The following is a 14,283-nucleotide window of genomic DNA, read 5'->3' as shown; positions in this document are numbered from 1 at the left end:
GTTTCAGAAAAGTTAATTTTTCGTTATTATTTGATTATTTTTCATTCAAAATGATGTTTTTACTAATTATTATCATAGCCACCCGCTAACCACCTGCAGCCAATTGTATAAATCTGGATGACTTATCCAGCGGTGTCTTTTGGTTATCTTATAAAAAAAATTGAAATAACCAAAAGTTATCCACTGGATAAGAGTTATCCATATTTATACAATTGGCTGCATTTTTAAATGGCGAGAATTCAATTTTCTCGTGCAAACAATTTATTTTAAGCGGGTTAAGTCCCTTGGAAATTACAGTAATAAATCAAAATAAAGTAGGCCTACTATTTGCAAAATATAAACTAATTATCGGTTTCATCGGATACTTACCCTGTCGTCTAAGTTCCTATGGAGTGCAATTTAGACATTGTTGCTTTGTTATTTTGCATACCTTTAGCGCGTGTATGTTGAAATAACTTATCTATTTTGTATTTTGATTGACGGGTTAACGGGTAGCTTTCGGCCGACGCGCTCCAAATATGACCTTGGACACGGCTGGATAGTTTCACAAATAAAGCAAAGTAGATTGAACAGAAAAAATTATCTGTGAATTTTAATAAAACATCACGTTTTGAACCCAGAAAGTTGAAAAGTATATGTTTGGAAGAAGTTCGTATCGGCTTTCGTTGACAATTGTTGAGGTCTACCCATAGTTAAACATGGGATCTATAAATACATTCTATTCTCGGAAAAAAGCCTGTTAACTGTATCATTTAGTGAACATATTTGAAGGCAACTAGTTGGATTTTAATGGCAGGTAATGTCTTTAACCGTAATATTAGAAATATGTGTATTAACAAATATGAATAGTGTTATGGTTTAGTAATTGCAAAATGTAATAATTTCATGTAATGTACCCAGGGATTTGTTTATGCAGAGCGCCATACTTTAAGTGCCGATAATGTGACCCAAATTTACGGCTGAGTTTTGATGTAATTTGGTAAATGACTAAATGACTCACGTTTGCTTGCAAGTGATTAAATTGTCCTCATTAAAATAATATAAGTATGTAAAATGCATATTAAAAAGCGCACGAGCACTTAATTTTGTTTGCGATAACCTATACAAGTGTCAAACGTAAACGTTACTTAAGAGGCTTTTTCACGTTTTGGTAAATCGACAAAATAAAAAAAAATGGTTTCAGATTCGCAAGTTTTCGTTGTAGTTATGATATTTGTGAGGAAACAGTAATACTGAACATTTACCATGCTGTAAAATATCCATTATATGCATCTTGACGATTTAAAAACCTGAACTTTATAAAGCGTTGCAACGCAAAATGATTGAATAATTTGGAGAGTTCTGTTGTTGTCGTCTTATTTTGTGATGCTACGATGATTGCTTAAATACAGTATAAAATATATCAGTTATTGTATCAGCATGGATATCCGAATGGTGTAAGCGATAGAATTTTACTCCTGGGGTCAGTGGTTCGAGCCCAGTTGAGAATTACTTTTTATGTCCCCCACCACTATAGTGGGGTACATTTTGTTTTTGCCCTGTTTGTTGGTTTGTTTGTGTGTGTGCTTGCGTCAAGCTTTAACATTTGCCATAACTTTTGCAATATTGAAGAGAGCAATTTCATATTTACCATGCATGTGTATCCCACGGAGCTGCACATTTTTAGTGGTGAAAGGTCAAGGTCATCCTTCAATGTCAAAGGTCAAATATATGGAGACATAGTGTTTCACAAGCACATCGCTTGTTTTCTTTCTTTAATTTATTCTTGTTTTTAATGGAGCTTTTTAGATCCAATGGCCATTTATCAGTATAAAGCATTTAATGACAAACTTCAATACATGCCAAAATCTGTTAAAAGGTCCATTTAACTATTATACAGTTTTCAGTGAATAAATTAATAGTTAAGAATTTGAAAGAAATTTAATTTAAAATTGGAACGTTTGCACGAAATACTGATTTGAAAAATATTGCAAATCCTGTTCTTTGTTGTGTGTGTGAGAATATTCATACAGAAGAAAATACCCTTAAACAGACTACAAGGTGCAATAATGCATGAAATTGCACTATTTTGCAATTCGTGTATGAAGTTTTTTGTCAGCAATGAAACACAAACGTTGCTGTAAGTATCGTTTTACAGTTTGTGTGTTCTTTATAGTGTGAATCTACTGGACTGTTTATATTCAACAACTTTGGGGATAGGCTCACAATAATTGTGAAACGATAAAGTAATCCGACACCGTCTATTTAGCCGCGGAACCTGTCAAATCTTCACATAGTGTTTCTTTATAAGATGACCTGACATATTTAGATGATAATCGAAATGCAATCAGCTCGTCGCCCTTGCGCAGTGGATATGGTGTCCACTTAGCGACCGGGAGGTTACGGGTCTGACCTGACTGTGTGAGCGTTCTTTAGACCACCCCCTTATATACAACAAGTACTGGTTCTACGCTGGAAACGAACACGAATGCGTGTCAATTAGCCATAGACAGTCGATGCAGTCGAGCCAAAAAAATAGGTTTAATATAAATTGAATGTATGGATTCTCACACGCGCGAGTTTCGTGTCTTACTTCAGATTTCCTCTTTACCACAATATGAGTCGTGTTCTGAGAAAACTGGGTATAATGCATGTGCATAAAGTATCGTCTCAGATTAACCCGTGCAGCGCGCACAGGCTAATCAGAGACGACACTTTCCGCTTTTGAGGTGTTTTTAGTTTCAAGGAAGTCCCTCCTTATTGAAAATTAAGTTTAGGCGGAAAGTGTCGTCAGTGCGGACTGCACAGGCTAATCTGGGATGACACTTTACGCACATGCATTAAGCCCAGTTTTCTCAGAACAAGGCTAATATTGTTGTTGGTCCCCGATACGAGTTCAATGCACACCGGCATAATATCGGAATATTGGGTACATAGTTATTAAGTTTTCGCTTTATCCTTTTAATTTTCATAGCGTCTGTCTTAACACATGCCATATAAGTTCATATTTGTATCACCGTGCAGCCAACATATTCACACAATGCAGTTGTGCGTATATTGATTAAAATTCGCACAGAGCCTAAGCTGCATAACTGATTTGCATGATAAAATGCCTGCAGTAAGTCGTTTTTATGAAGATTTAAACCCATAATTTTATGGGCTAAGAAGTTTATCGTTATACGTGCGTAACTTCAACAGTTCAACTCATATAAAATGTTGGTGATGGTAAGATTTTCTAGCTAAGTATTACATTTGAATCCTTGTCAATAGATACACTATTGTAAAATGTTTTGTGAGGTCTTCGTAAATAATATTCATCGTTATATCGTATAAACAAAAACTCCTCGTCGAAATCCACGGTCTATATTATGTTACAAGCGCACCCGAAAGTGCTTTTCGACGCTATGTAAGAATCTTCAAAGACAATAGTGACCCTATGTTATCTTGATAACATATGTGCGCGAGCTGCGTCGAATAAAAAATACGGGACAAAGAACTCAGTTTGATTTTGCACATTTGTTTTGAAATCAGTCGATAGCTGTACTTAAATTTAAGACGCACGGCTGCATACTTGACAAATTAAAAGTGTCATTTCTGATAAATCATTTGATAATGCATACTCGAGCGGTATGCCCGATATCGTGTTTGTGGCATTCACGTTTAACCACCGTGAAGAAGAGTGAACCGCAATATCAATACAAATGTGTACAAAATAGAATGACAAAGACATGAAAGTACATTTAAGATAATTTATAATTATTAAATCAAGTCGAATTGACTTCAATGCTGTAAACATAATAGTGGTTTTATTGTTTATGGTTATTTTGCAGATTTAAAGTTACGAATACTTTTCAAAAAGACTGCACCACCATTATTGGGTACTTTTCATATTCAAAAATAGTTTAAAGGAACCTTTTCACAGATTGTGGCAGATATTGAAGTTTGTCATAAAATGCTTTATATTGATAAATATAAACATTGGATCTAAAAAGCTCGAGTAAGAATACAATTAAAGAAAGAAAAAAAAGTAACCCTCAACTGGGCTCGAACCACTGTAAAACGTTCACGCTTAGACCACTCGACCATCCGCTCTCATAAAAAATTGTTATGTATTTTATTCTTTTAAATAAATATATATGTATAAGCAATCTTCGTAGTGTCACAAAATATAATGAAAACAACAGAACTCTCCAAATAATTTAATCGTTTCGATTTGCAACGCTTTATACTTTTCAGGTTTTTTAAATCGTCAAAAGATGCATATGATGGCTATTTTAGAGCATGGTAAATGTTCAGTTTAACTGTTTCCTCCCAAATATCATAACTTCTACGAAAATCTGCGAATCTGAAACATTTTAGTTTGTAAATTTACCAAAACGTGAAAAGGTCCCTTTAATGTAAGAGAACTTTCATATAACCTCTGAACGGCTCAATTGGTCATTGTCGGCTCATGTACAACTTCAAGAACCCCGGGGACAATGTATTTGCAATATAACCGGAGTAACCGGGGTATTTTAATGTAGTATCTGAGCCGACAATGACCAAACGAGCACCTACACGATTTCTCACCTATATACTTATGGTCTTGCTTTTTTTATAAGCTCTTAATGCAAAAACAATCAGTCAGAAGAGTTCTGATATTTATAATTCTAAACATTTTAAAATACAACTACATACATGATTGAAAGCCGCGTTTTCTGTTAAAAAAGAGATTTAAAAAATCGCAAAGACGCACGCACACAACGCTTAGGGGTATACTCATAGGTTATTATGTTGTTTTACTAGTTGAACCAAAACATTACTGGTCGGTTTTAATTTGGCTACAGAAAAGCGATTTGACATAGAATACATTTCTGTGGGATATAAAATGGTTGTGAACAAAACGCATAATTGTGTTCGTTGAAAACTCGCATACCAGTATTTCGAAATTCGATAATTTTATAACCGGTTTTATAAGTCCACTGGACAATTGAGTGTGTAAACTACAAAATGAGTTGGTTAACCGATATCAAGGCATTTTATCATTATAATTATTATTATTATTACCATCATTATAATCAAAGTAGTAGTTGCATCTTTTCTTTTTAAGTAGTTTTTCGTAAGTTTCCAAAACGACGACTTATATTTACACCTTAAACAGTCACCTTTATGTAAATTTATACTCTAGGGAAAGACCCCCGATAATGTAGAACTGTAGGGCCAACCCTTTTTCCATATTACCGTATATTGTGTGAATTGTAATTCATTTCAAATTGTCAATTTGGAAATAAAATATGTTTTAATTAAGGCATTCCGGAGCTACATTTTATGAGGTTGCTGTTGTTTGTTTGCTTTTTTGCAAAGAAAAAAAACTAGCGCAATATAAATGTAACTAATTGCATGTTGAGCCCACGGAAGTACTCGGACTTGATTACACTATTTGGGGGCCAAAGGATGCCAATAGTCGGGGAGTCAAGTATTAGCCAACTCGACATGTGTATCGTGGTTTTCGTTTGTCTTAGGATTGCATCAAATAACACGATTCGGTTCACTGTGTCACACGCTTATGCCTTTTTTTTTAATAATCAGCACCGCATAATGCAAGCACCTCTTCAGCTGACGGTGGCTATTAGTCAAACTTGTTTTTAATGTGAGTGTGGGTCTTTCTTTAACATGTACGAGTGATATTATATATAGCATATACTAGCTGTAATTCTAGTGCGAATGCTTTAGTAACATAGTATACGATTTCTTAGATAAAAAGGTCGTCTATGATTGATCATGGTCATGTTCACATATCTGTCTTGCATTGCAAAGAAAAATCACACAACATTTTACCAGCATTTTGTTTATTCGTAGATTAAGATGTTTTACCAAATTTCACTTATCAATTTATAACAATTTATACATTCTTAATTTATAATGAATACGTTTTAGCAATACTTTTTTCTTGTCAATAGCAAAATAGCTTAATACTTTTAAACCCGACTGTCGGGTCCAGATAGTGTCGAAAGTTAACACTTGGATGAGCCGATTAACGCACGAGACATTTGACTGTGGATGTCATGCTTGATTTTGAACAGCTCGCTAGTATTTTATTTCCGTCATTATAAACCCTGAACAACTTTTTTACATAGTAACGCAAACGTTCTTCTCTATATATAGCAGAACACAAAGCATTTGGAAGATTGCGCAGATTTAACCTGGCTAGAGTTTATCATCGCTTTTGTAAAAGATATAGTATTGATTGTTATATTAAAGGGGCCTTTTCACACATATTGGCATGTATTGAAGTTTGTCATTAAATGCTTTATATTGATAAATGTAAACATTCGATCTTAAAAGCTCCAGTAAAAAAATAATAAAATTAGAGAAAGAAAAAAAGTAACCCTTAACTGGGCTCGAACCACTGACCCCTGGAGTAAAAGTCTATCGCTTAGACCACTCGGCCATCCTTGCTCACACGATAAGTGATGTGTTTTATACTTTGTATAAGCAATCCTCGTAGTATCACAAAATATAACGACAAATACAGAACTCTCCAAAATTATTCAATCGTTTCGCGTTGCAACGCTTTTTAATTTTCAGGTTTTTAAATCGTCAAAAGATGCATATAATCGATATTTTTGAGCATGGTTAATGTTCAGTATTACTGTTTCCTCACAAATATCATAACTAAAACGAAAATTTACGAATCTAAAACAACTTTTTTTAATTTGGTCAATGAACTAAAACGTGAAAAGGCCCCTTTGTATTAAGTTAAAAAAAATCCGAATAACGACGTGACCACGTTTACTTTTAGTTTTCATGGTTGTATCATGTTGATAATTTCTTTATTTGACTCCCAAAGATGTAGCAATTACTTAAGCGCACGGATTGTAGCTCTGGAAAATGTTAAGGCAAAATATAATCATTTAAATTAGAATTCACTTATTATGAACAGAACGGATCAAACTGTGATTTATAACAAACACAACTTATAAGTATGACATAAACTTGCTTTAGTGTACCATAACACCTTGTCGATCCTCAATTTTCAAACAATACGCGAATTCCTGCATCCCATTTACCTTACGTTGTTATACTTAACACTAAATAGACTTACGCTTTCCAAAGTACTTTGAATCGGGTTTGCAAATATGAACAGTCTAGACACAAATGCATGTGTAATTAAAAACAAAAGAAAGTTACGTATATGAAAACATGACGAGATCGTTAAACCATTCAGCATTTATTAACAAGTCTTAAGTATATCCTTTATTTTTGTCTTATGTCTGTAACTGTTTGGCAAAATACGGGCCCTGGTCGACATGTCCGCAAGTCATTATTGTATGGTGGCTATACAAGCTGCTTTTGCCTTGGGCGTGTGATAATTAATATTATTACGAAACCATACAGATCGTATCCAGCAGCACAATACCATTGAGATACCATTGAGATACCATTGAGATACCATTGAGATACCATTGAGATACCATTGAGATACCATTGAGATACCATAACAATATTGATTTTCGGTAAATAATAGTATGCACTTTTTTGGCGAGTTAAATCACGAGGCAAAAACCATGCATTATTAAATTGTTCATACATTATTTTTTACACTATTCGATAACAAAATAAATATGAGCCACCATAATGTTATTTTTACAACTCATGCAACAAAACACAAGCTTCAAATAAAACCAGACAGTTTCTGAAAACATAATATTTATAATAAAAATATATGATATAATTCATAGTAAATTTGGCATACATATTGTTAAACAAGCGTTCCCATTTATTGCAGGGCTCATCTGGAGCATCGACGCAATTTGATTATTACAGGAGTCTTAGGCCTGCGTAGAACCAGTAAAAGGTGTCTTTGGGGGAGATCTATAGAATGCACCCACAGCCACAGCGACCTATGTTGTACAACTATCCATAAACAGCGATTAAATTAAAGCGCATATAATGCCGTGCTATGCACTTTACAGTTTTTTTAGGAATGAAACGAAAGTTCACATAATTTTTTAGTTTTTATTTCCGACACATTTGATATCGTAGAACAAAATTACAATACGACAGCAATAAACCGTTTGAATCTAAATCAAGTTTGAAAGACACATTTAATATACGATCCATGAAGAGTGTGATATCGTTATATTGACAATGCGGGTAAAGCGTACATTTAGTTTTCGGATTTGGCATTTACTTGTCCGTGTACAATCAATCAACATAAATTTATAATACCAGAGTATTATTGGCGATATTCATTTAAAAAGATAACTGTGTGCGACGCGTTTGGGATCCAGTTTAAAAATAACAATAATAGAAAATAAACCAAAACTAATGAGCTTTGCCAAACACACAACGACAATTATATAGTTGTTCATTGCGGGATCTGTCCTAAATGGAGACATTTTCAATGAAATAGGATGCAGATATAAATTAAATTGTTACGTTGCTTAAAATGTGACTTCAACTATTTTTTGCTTCTGTTGAAAACATCATCATTGTTAGACAAGGCTATGTTAACCATCTCCTATTCCCCGTTTGTCACAAAAACGATTATCGATTATCTACCGCACAACTAAAAGGTTACACTAAAACTGAGCCTCTCGCCCACTCTGGATCAGCAGACGATTTATTTCATAAATCAATGAAAGGAATCCGAGATAGCCGATGTATCACGATTGCCTCTCGCCAAAGGTTTTATATTACCGATTACAATGGATTATTTAAATGAAGAACAGTCGAACGATTACATGGGTATATTTAGGTTGAACACACGAATAACATTTTCTTACAGATTTTATTAATATGCCAATGTCGTTAGGAAATGCATCGCTGTATTTATTAATACCAACAATTATAACTCAAGCCCATAAACACAAAAAATCAACGACATTTTCGTACAATATTTCGAAAAAATTAAGTTAACACATAACAAATCAAAGTTCCGTATAGCAATAGCCAAAATTTCAACGCTAAACGTGGGCTGGTTACATAGATACAGAATGCTATTTTTTGTTGGGATAATATATTCAACTCATTATCATGTAAGTGTTTGAGTGATGTATGAAAAGATTATGAGATATCGTTGCGGGAAATTAAAAATGGAATATATTGTAACACAAAAAAATAATAAAAACGGACCGTTTGTATCGCGTTAAATCTATGCTTCCATACAACATCTAGAATTGAAATTTTGGCTATTGCTCTAAGAAGCACTGATTGTTGTATGGGTTAACTCTATTTAAGAATTATTTAGCGAAATATTCGTTTACATGTATTTAGAGTATTTATGTTACTTTAACTGAATGTCGCTTTTTCTCAGAAAAACACCATTTTAGTGTTAAACCAACCCCTTATGTTCCAGTTAACGTGTAACCGTTTTCCAGCCAGGCGCTGGGATACGTTTATGTCACGTGGTTCACCCGAATGTTTTCCTTTACGGCGTTGGTATGTCGTCTTTTGCTGCTACTGACGTTGTTTTACCTTTGTGTCAGACTGGGGGATTAACACTACGATTATTCTCTTTAGAACGGATACGACATCATCCGCCTATGGCTGGTCAGCATCTGTACTGGATGTCCCCGCTGACGGTCTTGCCGTCCTGGGTTCGGGATAAGATAGCCACATCAGTGGACGCCTCCAACCGGTTTCATGAGGTGGCAGAAGTTCTCGGATACACATACGAGCAGGCGCTCGCAACATTGGTGAGGGGCACAAGTCTATAATTTGTATGAGTCGCGTTATGGGGAAACTGGGCTTAATGCACGTGGCGTAATAGAATTAGTTTTGCGGTTCGCACAGGATAATCAGTAACGTCACTCTCAGAACACCGCTAATATTTTCTTGGACAAATTATGTTAAGTGTACATTGGAACCCCGCTTAGATGACTATTCACGGTTATTGGTGTATTTCTTTGACAACATACACAGTTTGCCTGTAATAACATGTATTCTATGATATTTCAAAAGTTGCTAGGTTAAATATGTTCGACAGCCTTACAAATACAACAGAAATATAATACGATATATACGGTTTTATGGTTTTATTTCAGAATACATTAATCTTGAAGCAATATGTAGGCAATCGTAAACCAAATACTTTTTGCCGTAGAAGACCATTAAACAACTGTATTTTAGTTAGCAAACGTATATATTTCGCCATTACCAAAACTGTTCTTTCAGAAATAGCCCCTTAAGTAGATACATGTATATTAGTCTTACAATTTTTTTTTGTTTAGGTCCGGTCCCAGGGTAACTACCATTGCCGTTCTAGTCCTACTTTACTGCTATTGCAAGACCTTGCGGGCCACAACTGCACCCTTGGGAGACTTCAGGACGCATTCGCGGTACTAAATCATCCGGCTGTGATACATATCCCAACATGGCTGAGATCCGTTACCAGTAAGCATTTAAGCTACGCTCTGGGGAAACGAAACTAAATGCATGTGTGTTAAGAGTCGTACCGGATAGGCCTGATGAGTCCGCACTGGATTATAAGGGACGACACCATCCGCTTTAACTAGATTTTCGTGAAGACTTTCTTAAACAAGTATTACAATAACAGCGACAATTGCCCTGATTATCCGGTGCGGACAGTACAGGGTAATCTGTGAGGACACTTCAAGCACATGCAGACACTTCAAGCACATGCAGACACTTCAAGCACATGCAGACACTTCAAGCACACGCAGACACTTCAAGCACATGCAGACACTTCAAGCACATGCAGACACTTCAAGTACATGCAGTAACTTCAGTTTTTACAGAGCGGGGCTCTATGTTGTTTAATCATAGTACATCCTAAGATAACCCTTGATTGTTTGAGGGTTAAACAAAATTACAATTTCAAAATAAAATGTATGTGAGCATATTGAGTAAAAATAACGTGCGCAACTACTGTACATCAAAATATATTGCAGGGGACCACAGTGTGTACCATTCGGGTACGCAAGTCACTGAGGAGCCGTTTTGTAACTGCGAGACCTGTAATAACCACAACCGTGACGCCACACCGCCTTCCGTATCCGGTGGGTGCGGACAAGCAAACTGTAGCTGTCTGCGTCCGCCGCCGTACGAAGACAGACCTGTAAGAGGCCCTTATACCCAGTCCGGAAACACAAGGGGAATCGGAAGAAGCACATCTGTGGAAATTCCGAACAGCCCCCCGAACAGGTTAACGCCACATGGTGAATTTGTCGAGCGGGAGACTTTTGCGAGAGCACTTCCACTTCCGGTTTCTCAGTCTTATACCAATTCAGTTGTGCAGACCTCCTGCTGCCTGTGTGACCAGTGCAGGTCGGACCGGCACGAAACTAAAGTGCTTCAAACATTTGATGCGCCGGAGACGCATTGTACTTTAAGTTGCAGTCCAACAAGAGGAGACAACCGACGTAACACTAACCATGACATACACAACTTACAGATGGCAGGTAGTAATAACTCTGATCAGACGCAAGTGAAGAGTCGATGTTCAGAAGATCTCACGAATCGGGCATCAGAGGTGAGCGGTCATGACTCCGATCAGACACAAGTGAAGAGTCGTCTCACGGAATCTCTCATAAACGGAAATTCTGCAGCTGTGAATCAAGGACAAAATATCGCTTTAACAAAATGGAATGGAAGGAACTCTTGGGGCGGTTCTTCTTCCTTGTCGTCATCATCTAATAACCTTAGGCCGAGCATTTCCGAGGGTTCGAATCTGTCAAGAACTTCATCGCGAAACACGTCAACAGCCGAGGACGTGAGCGACCAGGGTCCAATTTACCCAGGCTACCACAATAGACTAACCGAATCTCTCTCGCAGGGCGATTCGAACATTAAGACAAGCAATGTGCCATCCCGAAACGGCGTGAATAGCCCGCCCGCGTATTCAGCGCTTGGGAAAATTCCTGGTAGAGAGGACAGAGTGTCCCTCCCGGGGCAGGTGGCGCTCCGTTCTTTGATGGTTTTTATAACGTATTCTTATAATCAGCACCGAGACGACTTGAGCTTCCTGCGGGATCTGGAGGCCTTGTGCTTGCTAGTGAGACAGTGCGGAATCCGCATCAAAATTGACGTAGACGATGAATCGTATAGCGAGCGGCGAATCAACAAGCTAGATTGGTTGGAAACGTATGTCAAAAAGGTGGGTATATAACATGGTAGTGAATTGTACTTTTTAATTGAGCGCGAGACTCACCTATTCGCCTGTAAAAATGTCGTTTGAACTGTTCATTTTTATACCAGAACTGTTAAAGTATGTATGAACAAACGGCAGGGTCGAACAATTTTTGAACAGATAAAAAAACGGGACCATATAAACCCGCCATCACTACTTGCTTACATTTGTGTCTTTTTCTGTTAAAACTGGGCATATTGCATGTGCGTAAAGTGTCGTCCCAGATTAGCCTGTGCAGTCCTCACAGGCTAATCAGGGACGACACTTTCCGCTGAAATGGTATTTTTCGTTCTAAGGAAGTCCCTTTTTACCGAAAATCTATTTTAAGCGGAAAGTGTCGTCCCTGATTAGCCTGTGCGGACTTCATAGGCTAATCTGGGACGACACTTTACGCACATGCATTATGCCCAGTTTTCTCAGAACGCGACTCATTTTTCAGGCCGATTATGTGATCGCCTGTATCACCCCGACGTATCACAGCGACATCCAGCCGTCCCCGGCCACCGCCGTCCCTATGGAGAGTCAACTCAACGCCCGCTTCATCTACAATATGCTGCGCGACGAGTTTTACAGCAATCACAGCCGAAACTTCCGCATGGTGCCTGTACTGTTCCCGAGCTCTGGAGCCATCGAAAGTCACGTGCCGGATTGCATGCGTTCAACGATCATACATAATTTTCCTTCTCAAGCGGATAAGATCACCAAATTGTTTTCTCGGACATGATGCGACCTTTACCATGCAATAGCTTTGGGCAAGATCTCCAAGATAACCATGCCGTCCCTCATTGCAAACATTCTGTAATTTGATCTAAGCCTTTATCTTAAAGCGAGTACATGCGATTTCAATGTCAACATTATATTCTTTCAATTCTTTCATTCGTAAACCAACATGTGAATAAGACCAAGAAAAGTATACTTGAAGTAATAAAATATATTTTATGGTAACATCAATCTAGCATGGTTAACATCAGTGAGATTTAAAACGAGCAAGTAAACGCCGATACCTGGGGCTTTCCAAACTAGGTACGCCTCTTGAGTACATGAAGGAGATTTCTGCTGTGCAGATGTTTATTATTCGCTGCTGTACGGGTGCTAATTATTCGTAATTGAAGATAAATTATCTATCGATTATTGACTGGTAATTTTTCTTTTGAACTTTCACTCTAGTTTTTTATTCATCGACGTTTAATCTATACAAAAATGATCGTATAGACTCGCTTAAATCGCTGAATCAATCCTAACTCAGAGATCAAATGTTACACGCGATGTAATTGTCACTTTCTGATATGACATAGATTTAATTTCGTTTAGTTATATGCGTAACTGCGTGTTTCGGTTGAAATATTCATATTTGCGAAGCACGCGTAGTTTCTATGTAAACCATCACCAGTCGATGGTACAAAAGTTATTCTTCTTGAGAAGTCTTCTTAAGCTAAGTGTTTGCGTCATTGTATGTTGCATTTATGTTTGGAACTAGTGTTGCACAAACACTTTCTGAGTATATTTGTTACCAAAGTGATTATGATTGACAATGTTACCTGCTGTAAATATGATTTGATTGCGAAATCATTGTATACCATTATGTCAAATGGTACTAGTATACAGTTAATATATTGTTATAATTATTATATATATATATATGGTTGTTCACAGAGATTGTTATACATTTTTTTAAATAATAAAATACATATTTTCTTATGTGGTATATTAATATTGTATTTTCAAATGATAGAAACTTGTGAAATGTAAACACAGAAATTAAAAACATGTTAAAAACTTTACACAGATGACGATAGTACCAAAACATCGTTGCATTTAATTAGGCTAATTTGTGCGATACTTTACGCACATGCTTTAAAGGGGACTTTTTCACGTTCTGGTAAATTAACAAAATATTTTTTTACTGGGGCTCTTAAGATCCAATGTTTACATTTATCAATGTAAAGCATTTCATGACAAACTTCAATTCATGCCAAAATCTGTGAAAAGGCGCCTTTAAGCCCATTTTCCACAACGCTGCTAATGCACTGTTGTCCAACGCCGGTTCTATGAATTGAATTACCCACTCAATTCAACGGATCAAATACAGCGTTAAAATGCCTCTGACTTACCTATAGTATATACCTGTAACCCACATAATAAATGGAATACCTGCCTAACCGACTTAAACG

The 14,283-nt window shown here is 36.6% G+C and overlaps 1 protein-coding gene across 1 annotated transcript; it reads left to right on the top strand.

The window, feature by feature from the left end:
- Positions 1 to 497: 497 nt before the first annotated feature.
- LOC127842551 (uncharacterized) lies at positions 498 to 13,810 on the top strand. Its single transcript, XM_052372112.1, has 5 exons — positions 498 to 796; positions 9,484 to 9,659; positions 10,194 to 10,356; positions 10,875 to 12,079; positions 12,552 to 13,810. Exons 1-5 carry the CDS (start codon positions 790 to 792, stop codon positions 12,834 to 12,836), a joined length of 1,836 nt encoding a protein of 611 aa, XP_052228072.1. The 5' UTR covers positions 498 to 789; the 3' UTR covers positions 12,837 to 13,810.
- Positions 13,811 to 14,283: the final 473 nt, after the last annotated feature.

Source organism: Dreissena polymorpha, chromosome 1 (genome assembly GCF_020536995.1).
Source record: "Dreissena polymorpha isolate Duluth1 chromosome 1, UMN_Dpol_1.0, whole genome shotgun sequence".
Lineage (NCBI taxonomy): Eukaryota > Metazoa > Mollusca > Bivalvia > Myida > Dreissenidae > Dreissena > Dreissena polymorpha.
The sequence above is the reverse complement of the archived record's forward strand: the minus strand, read 5'-3'. Positions and strand labels throughout refer to the sequence as shown.